Source organism: Eretmochelys imbricata, chromosome 1 (genome assembly GCF_965152235.1).
Source record: "Eretmochelys imbricata isolate rEreImb1 chromosome 1, rEreImb1.hap1, whole genome shotgun sequence".
NCBI lineage: Eukaryota > Metazoa > Chordata > Testudines > Cheloniidae > Eretmochelys > Eretmochelys imbricata.
In genome coordinates, this window is record NC_135572.1 from 131,505,606 (window position 1) to 131,520,555 (window position 14,950).

Consider the following 14,950-nt stretch of genomic DNA (forward strand, 5'->3'; position numbering starts at 1 on the left):
CTTTTTAAACTTATAAAAAAATCTAAAAAAACCTAAATTTTGATATGTTGCAGTCCAAAAAATGTCAAGTGGGACATTCCAAAACTATTAAATTTATTTTTTTTAAAAACATAATTTCATCAAAATCTAATTCTTTATATATATTCTGCTTTCAATGAAGCTGGCATTTTTCATCAAAAAAAATATTTTGATGAAAAATTTCAAATCAGAACTATGTATGGCTTGTATTAATACTAGCCGTATTGTTCAAATACCCTTCAGTGTGCCTTATCCTACAGTAAAATACATCTTATTACTTATTTATACAGTGCTCATTCCAAAAGGTGTCAGTGTTCAAGGAGAAAATAGAAATGCAAGTTCTGTTTTATTTTTTTGTGATACTTAATCTCCAACCACAGCAAAGTGTGTTATTTGGAATACTAAAAACTTACGTTGTTAGAAATAAATTGTCATTTTAGTATTTATTAACCCTGCTGTAATATAATCAACTAAATGATGACTTTGTTATTACCTTATTATGACCCTGATCAAAAAAGCCCATTGACACCAATGGGCATGTTTTCATTCACATCAATGGGCTTTGGATCAGGCTCTATATGCAATTTGTTGCCTTTCTGGAATAGATACAATTTGCATGGCCTTTGCATGAGTCTAAACTCAGTAATGATGTTCAGACTAGGTCAAATTTTATCCAATCTACTTGCCAATAAATAAATACTTTTTATTATTATTATTATTTTATTTTAAATGGAGTGCATTGGAAAGCGGAGTTTCAGATGAATATTTCCTGTTCTGTCCCAGTTCAGGTAGAAAAATTAATATTGATTGATCGTGAATGGGAAAAGGAAGCCTAGATCTCATGCTCCATTTGGTCTGCTTTTAATTATTTCTTTTAATATGATTTATTACATGGTATTAATTATACTTTTTTCTTTCACATGCACATGGTGTCATACTCTGCGGTTCTTGAACTATGGGGCGAGCCTCCCAAGAGAGGTGTGGGAATGTGTCAAGGGTGGCATGAGCTGTGTGTCCTGCTTTTTTTGAAAAAGAGCTCTGGCTATCAGCCGTGGGTCACTGGAGCTCATGCAGAAGGACTGTGCACATTCGGCAGGCAGAGATAAAGGGGAGAGCTGGAGGCCTGCCACTCGGGCTTGAGCTCTCATCCCTTCCCCCATCCTCCCATTTCCTCCTGGGGTCAACCCTGGGGTGGCAGCAGCAGTGCAGAAGTAAGGGTGGCAATGGGGCACTAGGTCTCTGTTGTCATAAATATAAAGGGAAAGGTAACAACCTTCCTGTATACAGTGCTATAAAATCCCTCCAGGCCAGAGGCACAAAATCCCTTTACCTGTAAAGGGTTAAGAAGCTCAGGTAACCTGGCTGGCACCTGACCAAAAGGACCGATAAGGGAACAAGATACTTTCAGATCTGAGGCAGGCGGGAGGGGGTTGGTCTGTCTGTTCTGTGTGCAGATCAAGGAAAGAGGCAATACAACTCCATTAGAATTAGTAAGTACTAGCAAGGGAATGTGTTAGCTTATTTTTGTTTTGGCTTGTGATTTTCTCTGTGCTGAGAAGAAGGTGTATTCCTGATTTTCTTTTTGTAATTTTAAAGTTTGGCCCAGAGGGAAATCCTCTGTGTTTTTGAATCTGATTACCCTGTAAGATTATCTTCCATTCTAATTTACAGAGGTGCTTCTTTTACCTTTTTTTCTTTCTAATAAAGTTCTGTTTCTTTTAGAATCTGATTGGGGTTTTTTGTGTGTCCTAAAATAACCCCAAGGTTGGTCTTTGCTCATCTTGTTTATTCTCAAGCCTCCCCAGGAAAGGGGGTGCGGGGGCATGGAGGGATATTAAGGGGGAGTAGGAACTCCAAGTGGTCCTTTCCCTGAGTTTGTCTAAATCACTTGGTGGTGGCAGCATTATCTAACCCAAGGTACAAGGGAGAATTTGTGCCTTGGGGAGTTTTTAACCTAAGCTGGTAGAAATAAGCTTAGGGAGTCTTTCATGCGGGTCCCCATGTCTGTACCCTAAAGTTCAGAGCGGGCAGAGAACCCTGACAACTGTGAAAAGTGATATTGATGAGTATCACTTTTTACATTGCCACTCTTACTTCCGTGTTGCTGCTGCCACAGCACTGCCTTCAGATCTGGGTGCCCAGCCAGCAGCAGCTGCTCTCTGCCTTGCCTTCACATCTGGCTGGCAGTATAAGTAGTTGGGGAGGGGGCGCAAATGACTACAGACACAAAGAAGGGGGCCCGATCAAATAAGTTTGAGACCCACTGGTCTAGAAGGATTACATAATCCTAGTTCATTAAGAAAAATAGTTTGCAGATTTTAAATAGAAAAGTGTATTAGAGTTGGTCGTCTTGTCTTTCACTTTTTAAAATCATATGTATCCACACAATGTCCAACCTAACTTCCTGACTGTATCACCACCACTTTATCAGCAGACACCACAGTGTTTAGCAAGCACAACCAATGGAAAATTGCCTTTTTCTTTCTTTGGCACTTAGCCTACCTGCTACAACAAGCAAAAAGACTTGTCAGATGGAGCTGCATGAGCTGTTAACCAAATCCCCCCACAACCCACCAGCTTTAAAATGTCAGCCTTTGTAACAGATTTTCCACAGCTCTGTTGGGAAATTTCAACTCCCACCAAGTTTCAAAATTTATGTAAACAAATTCTCCTATTCTTATATAGCTACTTTTCTACTATTTTACAAACCGGAACAATAGACACTGATTATTTAACTGGTTGTATCCCTTTAATTAGAACCCAGTCATTAAAGCCAGTAGGAAATGAAGGCACTCAGCACCTTCCAGGAGGTGCTCAGTACATTACAGAACTGTGATTTTACAGAATTGCAACTTGCAAGGGGATTGGTAAGCAAAAGGATAAGGTAACTGCTTCTAAGCCAGAACAGGTTGATAATGGCAGAAAGCCATTATAATCTGAAAAATGTTTAAGTGGCCTCACTCCTGATGAAATGGATTCTGTATTTCTGGGTTCTTGCATCATGCTACTTAACATGGTAGCTCAATGCTTCAGCTGGGGAACCGGTTTTTAGTGGACAGATGAACAAATCAAAATAGCCACCCATATTGTCACCTTTCTTGACTGGTTAAGCAGAGAGGACGAGGAGAATGGTCATGGAGACTGAATTATCTTTATACTGTATGGATTTTCTGAAGAACTAAATTAAGGCTCATTGGCAGGGCAGTGCTGAGAAGGGTACACTTGTGTTATTTGTGCTGTATCTTTTTGTTGGTCTGTTTCCAGTGACAATAATCCTGCATTTCTTTCAGTACAAAAATGTACTTTAGCATTAGGCGCTAATTCTCATTTACACTAAATCCCGTTTACAAAACTTGAGCAGTGTAAAGGAGTTTTAAAATTGGTTTAAATGTAATTTATGCGCATTGCAAGGCCCGTTTACAGTGTCAGAGTAGTGTAAAGAGCCCTCTGTATAAATGAAAATTAGGTCCAAAATATTTTGAAGTCTCACAACATATCCAAGTGGCCCAACTCTTCTTAAATACGTAAATTTATATTTTGAAACTTTTTTTCGAGTTTACTAAGGGTCTAGTCTGATACGCCCTAGAGCATTTTTCCAGCTGTGATTGATTGGCAGAGTTAGATAATGAAATTGTGTAGCTTAAGAGGCATTTCTTCTCTGTACTATTGCTCTTGTAAGAGTGCCTTATTCCAGCACATACACTAGGTGAGCCATGCTTCTTCTGAAGGCTTCCATGTGGCAAAGCTCTAGTACGTTGTGAACTGTACTTTGCATACTGTGACTCTTTCAGTTGTGATCAACTTTTTCAAACTCCTTGTTATGGGGTCGCTGCTTCTCTGAGGAGCAGCCCTTTCCTCTGATGTGCACAAATCTTTTTTGTTTTATACATCAGGAGGCCCTGCAGCAATCAAGCCACAATCTCGATAGCAGCAACCTCTGTGTGGTAACCACCTAGTGTGTTCTGAATGGTGCCAGTTGCTATACATAATAATGTTTTTTTAAGAAAAAAAATCTGCAAAATTAATAAGAGCAAAAATGTCTATTTCTTTCAGGTTACAAGTAAAAGTTTAAATCTTTTTGTTTTATTTTTTCAGGAAAGATTCTGGATGTGCTAGAGAAATGGAGTCTGAATGATAAGACACTTGTATACTTCACATCTGACCAGGGGGCACATGTTGAAGAAGTCTCTAGCACTGGAGAAGTCCATGGGGGGTATAATGGAATTTATAAAGGTGAGCTTCTTATAATGATTTTTAGAAACGTATGTCAAAAATTAGCTGCTTCCTCTGCACAGGGTGCAATCTGCTGTAAGCCCCAAATGTTCCTGTCATTAAGCTTCTAATGTTCATAATCCTAAATCCATATTTAGACACAAAAACATCAGTGGCCTGGTTGTCAAAAGTGATGAGCATCTGCAGCTCCAGTGACTTCAGTGGGATTTGTACGTGTTTATCGCTTCTGAAAATGCTTTTAAATAGACTAGTGATGTCAGTGCGACAGGCTGAGATACCTGATTGGACAGTAGAGGGGTGAAGAGGTAGCTGTGTGTCATCAGAGATAGTAGCCAAGTGAGTGGGTGAAGTCACACAGAGAAAGAGTGTAGAGAGATAGAGGAGGAGGGAGCCCAGGACAGAGTCTGAGACACCCATGGAAAGCAACAGAGGAGGAAGACCCAATGAAAGAGACACTGAAAAATACCAAAGAGATAGGAGGAGAACCAGGACAGGACGGAGTTATGAAAGCCAAAGGAACACAAGATTTCAAGAGAAGGGTATGATCAGTGGTGTCACAGGCACGCAGATTGATTGCTTTTCTCACACTACAGCTATTGAGACAATCAATGCGTACTTCAAATTCAAATAATTCTGTAGAGGCTTGAGACCATCAGTAAATTTACCTTATTGTAATAAGACCTGCTGTCCATGGGATCATGCTGCTGTAGAGGAGAATAGTGTTTTTAGCAAGATAAGATGCATGTCAGAATAGCAAAAAATCTAGCTGAATAGGTTATCTTTTCTTTTTGTCTGTTCATGTGTTCCTGACTTGATGTCACTTGCTGACCCATTTCACTTCAAGCAATAGCAGTATAAAATATGCTGATGAATTTGGTAACTCATTCAGACAAAGGGGTCATGATATTCACATAATCACAAGGTGATTCTGGAGAAGGGGAGAGTGAGAAGAGGAAGAAAAGAAAGAGAGGGAGGGAAGAAGAGGATGACTTCCCTTTGATATCACAATCCCACTCACCAATAAGTAGCTGATGGAGAAGATGGGGGAATATTAGGTGAGGGGAGAAGGTAAAGAAGAGGGACAGGGAGAGAACTGTTATAGTTCCACTGCACTGTGAAGTTTTCATTGGTACCAGTTGCTAAAACAGGGCCTGATTTTCAGCATGGAAGTGGTGGGTGCATAGCATCTCTGAAATGCAGGCCTGTGATGATGAAAGGGAGTTTAACTTCCATCAAAATAGGAGAGAGATGCCTGGTGCTTGTATGGACAGGTTTAGATAGTCTCACTCTTCCCAGAGGAAATTTTATGCAAATGGTTCATTAATTTTCTTTTTCCTTCCTGTTTGGGTGATGGAGGGAGAGAATTGGAAAATCAGTTCCTAAACTTACTATCTGTAATTTTATAGAGGAGGTAGAACATTGCTTTTGAGTATGATTTCAGAGAAGAAGAATTAGAGGTAGGGAAAAGAGGGTCACAGGAAGCAATAAAAGTATAGTAGGGCCACCATGTGAGAAAGCTATATAACTTTTATCTGTTTATACAGTGTGTGAGAAATAATCTCAGATATTAGTAGGGCAAAAATTGCAGCAACCACAGCTGTGAGGTTACAGAATATACAATGGATCCTATTGTACCATAGAGATTGACAGCTGAGAGAAATCTATCATTAACCTGAATTAGAACTATATTAATACTTAGCCCTTATATAGCACTTGCCATATTCAAAGCACCATAGACTTACACTTCCATAGCTATAGGCATGCCACAATGTATTTTGGAAGCTCTAAAAATGTTAGCACTTTAGAATGTCAGACATAAAATGGGGGATACAATCTGAGAAAGAAAATGAATGAGACAATATTCATAAATAAGTGAATAAATTTGGGGAATGTACTTTCGTTTGGAACTTTCATTTAAACTAGAGTATGTGACAGGGTCAGGCCAGATGGCTATAGGAGAGTAATTTTTTTTTTTTTTTAAGCAAAAAAGGTACTTTTTTATTTGCATAACACACTTACAAAACAAAACAACATCATATGCAATGTGTAACACAGCAACCAATCACAATTGTTTTCTCATTAGCTTCAGGGGAGGGAAGTGTTCAAGCTTGCCTGGGCTCAGAGCGGGTGGAGCTTCCTCGACTCTCGTGGTCTTCCACCCTTCCGAGTTACCTGGTGGTCCAGAGCGAGGGGGCTTCATCGACTCTCAAGGTCTGCCACCCCCTCGAGTTACCTGGCGCCACGCCCGAGTGTCACCAACAATTCCCTCCTCTGAAAGCACCCAACAAAAGGAGCAGGCTGTGGGGTGGGCAACCCGAGGGTGGGGGGGCACATACACCCATGTGTGAAAGGACCCCTCTAAGGTGGTGGTATCCACAGCAGCAATGGCTGGGGCAGGAGTCCCTTACTCTCTCCCCCAATCAAAGGGTCAAAACAAAGGGAGCCAGACGGGGACACCGAGCAGAGAGCCTCGAACAGCGCCCACCACTCCTCAAAAGCATCAAGGGAGTCGGTGGACGCCGCCCAGAGGAACTCTGCCTGGATACGTGAACGGACCGAGGATCGGAAAACGGCCCCACAGTCACAGGAAACTCCATCGGCCAATCTCCTCTCTCTGGTTTTATGGATGGCCGTTTTAGCCAGGGCCAGGAGAAGGTTAACTAGGAGATACCGCGACTTTGTGAGGCCACGGATGGGGAGTGCATCAATAAAAAGGTGAGGGGGAAAATGCAACCAAAAACATAATAAAAGATTTGTAAGAAGCCGGAACAGGGGCTGCAGGCTGGCGCACTCCAAATATACGTGCGCCAGGGTTTCCCTCACACCGCAAAAGGGACAAGTATCTGGGATGGGGTTGAACAGCGCCAAGTATGTGCACATGTTCACAGCTCCGTAAAGGAGCCGCCAACTGATGTCCCCGACGGGCCTCGGAACCAAGATGGAATATAGACTGGCCCACCGGGGCTGCTCACCCTCCAAAGGTGGCAGAAGGTCTCGACACTTTGTGTTGGGGCGGGACACTAGGGTGAGGGCGTGAAGGGTGTGGAGCACGAGCGTGTATAGATGTTTCCTTGGTGCAGTTTGGAAGCATAGCGGCTGCAGTTCATGCAGCTGGCTCTCCGTAAACGGGTGAGGGGGTCGATTGGATCTACGGGGCAGAGGTCCAATTAAAAGGTCCAGCGGGCCTGGGGTAGAGGGTGGGCGGGGCATGTCCTTGAGCAGGACCCGATTGAGGTAAGCTCTAGTAGCGGGCGGCAAAGCGGTCTTCACCTCCTAAAGTACGCGCCGGGGGGTACGAGGTCTGGAGAGCCCCATGCGCCAGGCGAGCGTCAGGGGATCCAGCCAGTCTCCCCGGTCGTAGTCCAGGAGGTCTCCGACTCTCGTGACTTCTGCCAGGATCAAGCTCTGGCGCACCGAACGGGACTCCGCCACCTGCACACGGAGCAGGAGATTGTGTAGCAGGGGCTCCGCGAGGAGATCTGCCCCCTCGGTGGCCGCCACAGACCTGGTCGTTAAAAACCATTTCCAAGTCCGGAGGAGGTCCTGGTAGAAGACTGACAGCCCAGAGAGGTCTCGTGGAAGACCTCCTGAACAGAGATAAAAGAGCTGCCGGTCATATCGGAGCCCTCGGATGCGGCGCAGGATGGCGTGTGCCAGTATGCTCCACGCCGAACTGCCTGGATTATAAAGGAGCCTCTGTAGGGCCTGGAGGCGGAAGACGCAGACCTGAGTGTGCAGACAGTTCAGGCCCTGTCCTCCTTCCTTCAGGGGTAGATGAAGAACCCCTACAGGGGCCCAGTGCATTCCTGACCAAAAGAACCCCAGAATCGATGTCTGGAGGTTGGTCAGGAAACCCGGGGCTGGGATCAGGGTGTTGAGCCAGTACCAGAGCTTGGACAGGACTAGTTGATTAAGCTCCAGCGCTCTCCCACGAAGGGAGAGACATCGGAGTAGTCCCGTCCATTTCCGGAGCCGCTCTATCACCCCGCCCAGTTCTCCGGCGGAGAGGGATGCGTGGCAGAAAGGTAAACGCCGAGGTAGAGCAGCGGACCCGCATTTCACCGGATGGTCTGAAGCGCGGGTGGGAGGGAGCTCGCCTGCCGCCAGTCTCCTACCGCCAAGCCAGAGCTTTTGACCCAGTTGACTCGGGCAGAGGAGGCTGCCAAATAGATGGCCTGGCAAGCCTCCACCCGCGCCAAGTCGCCCGGGTCCTGGACCACGAGGAGCACGTCATTGGCGTACGCTGACAGGACCATCTGCAGCTCCCGCAGCACCAACCCTGTCAACCTCCTGCAGAGAGGCAGAGGAAGGGCTCGATCGCCAGAGCATACAGCTGGCCTGAGAGGGGCACCCCTGCCATACTCCTCGCCTGAAGCTGACCGGTTCGGTCAGGGTCCAGTTGAGCTTAACCAGACACTCTGCGGAGGCATACAGCACCTGGAGAAAACCCACAAACTGGGGTCCTAAGCCAAACGCTCGCAGAGAGTTCAGGAGGTACCCATGGTCCACCCTATTGAACGCCTTCTCCTGATCTAGGGACAGGAGGGCAAACCACAGACTGTCTCTACGCCCGAGTTCCAAAAGGTCCGGAACCAGAAATAGGTTATCAAAGATACTGCGGTCTGGGATGGTGTAGGTCTGGTCTGGGTGGATCACGTCCGCCAGCACAGACCCTAGCCGCAGCGAGATTGCTTTTGCTACGATTTTGTAGTCCATGCTGAGGAGCGAGACGGGACGTCAATTTCGTAAATCGCGGAGATCCCCCTTTTTCGGCAGTAAGGCAAGCACAGCTCGCCTGCACGAAAGAGGGAGGACCCCGCTCTGCAGAGACTCAGCCCAGACGGTGACTAGGTCTGGGCCGAGGATGTCCCAAAACACGCGGTAGAACTCCACGGTCAGCCCATCCATGCCTGGAGACTTATTAGTGGGCATACGACAGAGAGCTTCTGAGAACTCGGCCAGAGTGAGAGGCAACTCTAGCCGGTCTCGGTTGCTCACGCTGACCGTAGGGAGCTCCTCCCAGAGCACTCTGCAAGCGCCAAGGTCGGTCGGATCCAGGGAGAAAAGACTTGCGTAGAAGGCTCGGTCCCTCCCGCACATCTCCACCGGTTCTGTGAGGGGGGTGCCGTCTTTTGCCAGGAGGCAGGTGATGTGTTTCTTGGCCCCCCCTCGTTTTCTCCAGGGCATAGAAGAAGCGGGAGTCACGATCCATCTCCCAAAGGAGGCGGATGCGGGATCGAACAAAGGCACTCCGGGCCCGATGCTCCTCGAGGGTCCGGAGCTCCTCCCACTTCTCCCGGCACACTCCGCAGAGGAACGAGTCCTCGGCGCTGGCGGCCAGACACCTCTCCAGGTCTCAGACCTCACGTTCCAATTGCTCTATCGCCACATTTCTCCTTCGGCTGGTGCCCTTGGTGTAGTTGCAGCAGAAAAGCCTGGTGCGCATCTTCCCCAGGTCCCACCATCGCCGCGCCGAGGGAAAGGCACGCCACTGCCCTCATCAGGCCAGCCAGAATTCCCGGAAGGACGTCACGAAGCTCTCATCCTCCAACAGGCTATTGTTAAAATGCCAGTAGGCCAGCCCCGGCCTCTCCGCACAGAGGGAGGCTGTCACGGTGGCTAGGTGATGGTCAGAAAATGGGGCCAGCCGAATGCTGGAGGAGTGGGCTTGTGAGAGATGGAAGCATGATAAATAAATGCAGTCCAACTGGGAGTGGCTCGACCGATGGGCTTCCACACGGACAAAGGTGAACGTGGAAGTGTCATCCGGGTGGTGGTCGCGCCAGATGTCCACTAGGGAGTGGTGTTCGACTATCTCCTGGAGGGTGTCCACAGCGGCCGGGCTCTGCTCGGTCCCCGAGCGGTCCTGTTCCTCGAGGGTGGTATTAAAGTCCCCTCCCAGGACCAGGCACTCGTGAGAATCTAAGGTGCCGAGGAAAGCGGACGCCCGCTGGTAGAATTGTAGCCGCTCCGGGCCCGATGTCGGGGCATAGATGTTAACAAGGTTAACCACGAGCCCCTCTATACGGACCCGGAGATGCAGCAGGCTACCCAGCACGGCCTCGGCGACCCTTAGCACCTCGGGCCGTAGGTTGGGGGAGAACAGGTTCACCACTCCAGCCTGTCGAACCGTGGCATGGCTAAAGTAGACCCTGTCCCCCCACTCCAGCTGTCAACTGTCTTCGGTGGTCTGGTCCGTATGGGTCTTCTGCAGGAAAACCACAGAGTACCCTCCCTCCCGAAGGAAGGAGAGCACCTGGGACCTGCGGAGAGCCATCCTACAACCCCGGGTGTTCAACGTTGCGATGGTGAGAGGTGTCATGGGGAGGGTCGGGGGGGTCCTCACTGGCAGGGACGGTCGCATCTCCCAGCAGGCCGCGCAGCAGTCCGTGACCCATCCCGTAGGTGAGTAATTGTTCACGGAAGACGCGGACTCGCTAGTAGGCCGCGGCATCCTGCTTCCCTGTCCCTTTACCTTCCCCCTTGTGGCCAGGAAGATTTGAGAAAAGTCCCCCCATCGCTGGAGAGCAAGTTGTACCTTGTTGCGGGAGCCACGGACATCTTCTAAAAACTAACGCAGCTCTCCTCACAGCTCATGGTGGGGTGGGGTTACGGTTTCCTGGTTATTCCCCGGCAGGGCCCTTGGTGCAGCCCTGTGGTCCACTAAAACGGACAAGCAGGGTGCGGACCCCCGACGGGGTGCCTGATGGGCTGGAGCTTCTAGGTCCGCCTCAAGCTCTGGGGCGATAGGGGGCGGTGGAGGGAAAATAGCAGCTCCTAATGGGTCAGGGCAGGAGAACACAAAGGCCGCTCCCTGGGGGTCATCAGTTGGGAAAGGGAAGGAGACAGCCCTGGGGGTGGCAATGACATTGCAGGAGATAAATTGGATAGGGGTAGGGGCAGGGGTAGGGGCAGAGGCGAGGTTCTGGGTTTCGGGAGGCAAGCAGCTGGATGGTGCCGCCTCCTGATCAGGCTCAAGGGTTAAGGGGGTGGGGAGGGAGCTCTCAATGACACTGGGTGTGCGCTCTGTGATGGATTTAGCTGCCACAGCATCAGGAGGTGGATTATCTTCTGTAGGGCCCAAGCCTGGGAAGGAAGTCAATTGCTCCGCACCAACGGGGGGTGCCCCTGGCGACTCGTGTCCTGGCCGCGTGGCACCGGCTGTCACCTGAGCAGGCTCGGTGGTCGTCAGCGGGGTGCCAACAGCGGCTGGGTCAGTGGAGGAGTCCAGGGGCTCCTTGGAAGTGGGAGCGGAAGCAGCAGTTAAGGGGAGGGAGCATGCGGAAAAGAGGGGTGGAGTGAGGTCGCCCAGATCGAGATTTGCTGGCAAAAGGACGTCCTCCCCCTGGGCGACCGGGGTCAGATCTAAGGCCTTGATCTCCTCGAACATGGAGGAGAGGACACTTTCCATCGCCCTGGGGTTCTCCCCGCCGGCACTCACCACAACAGTTGCCTCCGGGTTCACGGGGGCTTCGGGTAGCGTCAGGATAGAAAGGGCTTCTTTGAGGGTCTCAGAGGGGAGGGTCTCCCTTGGAGGGGAGACACTACCCTCCGGTGCTGCCACGTCTTTCCCGGCTGACACCGGTGGATGGGACACACTCATGGGCAAAGCGGAAGGTTCGGCATCAGTGCCCCCCTTCCTGGTCTTCCGGGGGGCCTCCGCCTCGGGTAGATGAGGCGGAGCTCGAGCCTTCCACTTGCCTCACTTCCCCTGGACTAGGGCCCAGCCCTCCATGGCATCATCTGGGGGCTGGTTAGCAGGGGTCGTGTCAGGGGGTAAAGGCAATGGCTCAGGGCCTTGCGGGGGGAACGGTGGGGCAGCATAAGGGAGGGAGGATTCTCCCTGGGGCAGGCTCTCTCCCATGCCTGGTGGTATCTCTGCCACACCCTCCTCCATAGGCCCCGCTAGATTGTCAGCAGCGAGGGCGGGGCTCTCCCACTCATCTGGGCATTGGGCCTGAGCAGGAGTAGCAGTGGTCCGAAGGGGGGGGGCAGGTTCGGGTACCGGGCGGCCGGTCTCCGGACATGCCCCAACGCCCAGCAGAGGTAGCACCGGGCTTCCCCCATGGAAAAGTACACCCGGTAACGGGCCCCCTGGTGGGGGACTAGGAAGGACCCTTCGTGCGCCACTCCATCGCATGCCGCCGACAGCAGTAAAAGTTGCACTTGCCAGCGGAAGGAAAAAATGTGACGGAGGGTGGGGTCCTTGCAGCCCAGCGGGAGAGGGCTGATAACAAAAACAGGTTTCCCCAGGGTGGAAAGGGCGGGTAGCAGGGCAACATTGGGGAGAAAAGGAGCGACAGAGGTCAGGACCAGGTGGATGACCAGGTCAGGACCTGGAGTACTGTGTCCAGTTTTGGGCCCCACACTACAAGAAGGATGTGGATAAATTGGAGAGAGTCCAGCGGAGGGCAACAAAGATGATTAGGGGTCTAGAACACATGACTTATGAGGAGAGGCTGAGGGAGCTGGGATTGTTTAGCCTGCAGAAGAGAAGAATGAGGGGGGATTTGATAGCTGCTTTCAACTACCTGAAAGGAGGTTCCAAAGAGGATGGCTCTAGACTGTTCTCAATGGTAGCAGATGACAGAACGAGGAGTAATGGTCTCAAGTTGCAGTGGGGGAGGTTTAGATTGGATATTAGGAAAAACTTTTTCACTAAGAGGGTGGTGAAACACTGGAATGCGTTACCTAGGGAGGTGGTAGAATCTCCTTCCTTAGAGGTTTTTAAGGTCAGGCTTGACAAAGCCCTGGCTGGGATGATTTAACTGGGAATTGGTCCTGCTTCGAGAAGGGGGTTGGACTAGATGACCTCCAGGGGTCCCTTCCAACCCTGATATTCTATGATTCTATGATTATGACGCCCAGGTCCTCTCGCGGCTCTAGGGGGACAAACACCCTCCCCACCGCCAGGCCCCTCTCTACCGCTTCCTGGGCGGCAGCCTCCGAAGCTGAGGAGAAAACGACCTTCCCGTACATTTTGGAGGCTGCCACAATGGCCGAGGGCCCCACCACCCTCGCCAACGCCCGCACGTAGGTCTCCACATGGGGCAAGGCGGGCACCAGGAGGCATCAGACATCCTTGTCATGGTGGGAAATGGGCCCCGGCCGCTATTGATGGTAGCGGAGGCGGTGGGTGGGAGAGATGATGAGGCAGCAGACGGGAGGGCTGCTGCCACCCAGGCATACATCCTGGGGGCTGAGGGAGGGACATCTGCAGAGCTGGTGAAGGGGGCAGCGGGGGAGGACGCCGTGGTCGGTGGCAGGGCTGCAGCAGTGGGGGTGGCCCCTGCCATGGAGGGCCCGGTGGTTTTAGCAGGGCCCTTCCCCTTCCTCTTGCCCTGGCCTTTCCCGCCGGCTGGGGGGGCTCCCCTAAAGTCTGAAGAGGCGATGGGCATGGCAGCGGCGGAGGTCACCCCGGTGCCCTCCATTGCCAATGTCCCAGCAGGGGCGGTGGCAGGTGATTTACAGGAGTTGGTCAGGTAGAAAGGGACAAGCTGTGGGGTGGACAATTCGGGGCGGGGGGGGAGGGCACATGAACCACCGTACGCTTGTCCAGAGAGTCCTGTTTGGTTGGCTGGTGCTTCTGACCCACGCGGTGGAATCAGGGCGAGCAGCTCAGTCCAGAGTCAGATGTTAGACAGCCAGCAAAGATGGTGGAGTGGGGCGGGGTGAAGATCGTAGTGTGGGGGTTGGGGGGACACAGATGGATTGGGGGGCAGCTCCGTGCCACACCCGCTGCATCCCTACAAACACAGTTAAGACACAGTCAAGGCCTCCCCCCACACGAGAGCACAGTTCGAAAGTTACTCAGTCTTAGGCTCCCTCCACGGCGATTTGTAGATTCCCCAGGCGGTGTTCCTCCGGTGGACGGCTTTTTCTCTGTCTGTTCCGGGTTTTCTTTTTTGCATTCCAGAAATGCCGGAGCAAGTGATAAGAGTCCTCTCGACCGGAGACGGGTCCACAAACATACAGCAAGCGGCTGGGTCTGGGGGCTGGATCCTTCCACTCCCCCACTCTGGGGAAGTGGGCCGGCAGCCCCCCCCCCCCTCGGGGGGGGGTTCAGCTGGAGCAGCAGCAGCGTCCGAGGGCGGGCGGGGGCTGGGCTAACAGCCAGCCAGCACTCTAGCAACAGCAGAGAAAGAAAGAGGGGAGAGCATCTGGCCCAGTCGGGGGGGAAGCCAAGAGCAGGGGCAAAAAGCAAAGAAAGCCCAGACCAGAGGGTGGTAGCAGTAGGAGAGCAGGCTAAGTAGGTCCCTTTTCCCTGGGTAAGGTAACAGGGAAGGTTTTTTGTTTTTTTTTTGAAACAGAAAAGAAGTTTATTTGTAACACTTACAAAGAATTACCAAAGGAAACAAAACAAACTATGCAACAAAACAACGCAAACAGAAGGTATAACACAGCAGCTTTCAGGAGGGAGAAGTGTTCAGGCTAGCCTGGGCCCAGAGCGGAGGGGCTTCCTCGACACTCGTGGTCTTCCATCCTCCTGAGTTACCTGGTGGCCTAGAGCGGGGGGGCTTCCTCGACACTCATGGTCTTCCACCCCCTCGAGTTACCTAGTGCCGCACCCAGTGTCACCGATTATCCCTCTCCTGAGAGTGCCCGGCAAGATTGGCACGGCTGCGGGGTGGGCGGTTTAGGGGTAGGGGGGGTAGACACCCAGGTATTATAGGACCCCTCTTAGATGACAGTAATGATG

The 14,950-nt window shown here is 50.8% G+C and overlaps 1 protein-coding gene across 7 annotated transcripts in view; it reads left to right on the forward strand.

The window, feature by feature from the left end:
- Positions 1–14,950, forward strand: part of STS (steroid sulfatase) — a 179,278-nt gene that overhangs the window by 96,499 nt on the left and 67,829 nt on the right. For all 7 annotated transcript variants that reach the window (XM_077815395.1, XM_077815374.1, XM_077815428.1 and 4 more), the window contains one exon: positions 4,114–4,251. In XM_077815395.1, coding sequence (XP_077671521.1) covers positions 4,114–4,251 — 138 coding nt within the window. The remainder of the gene's footprint in view (positions 1–4,113; positions 4,252–14,950) is intronic.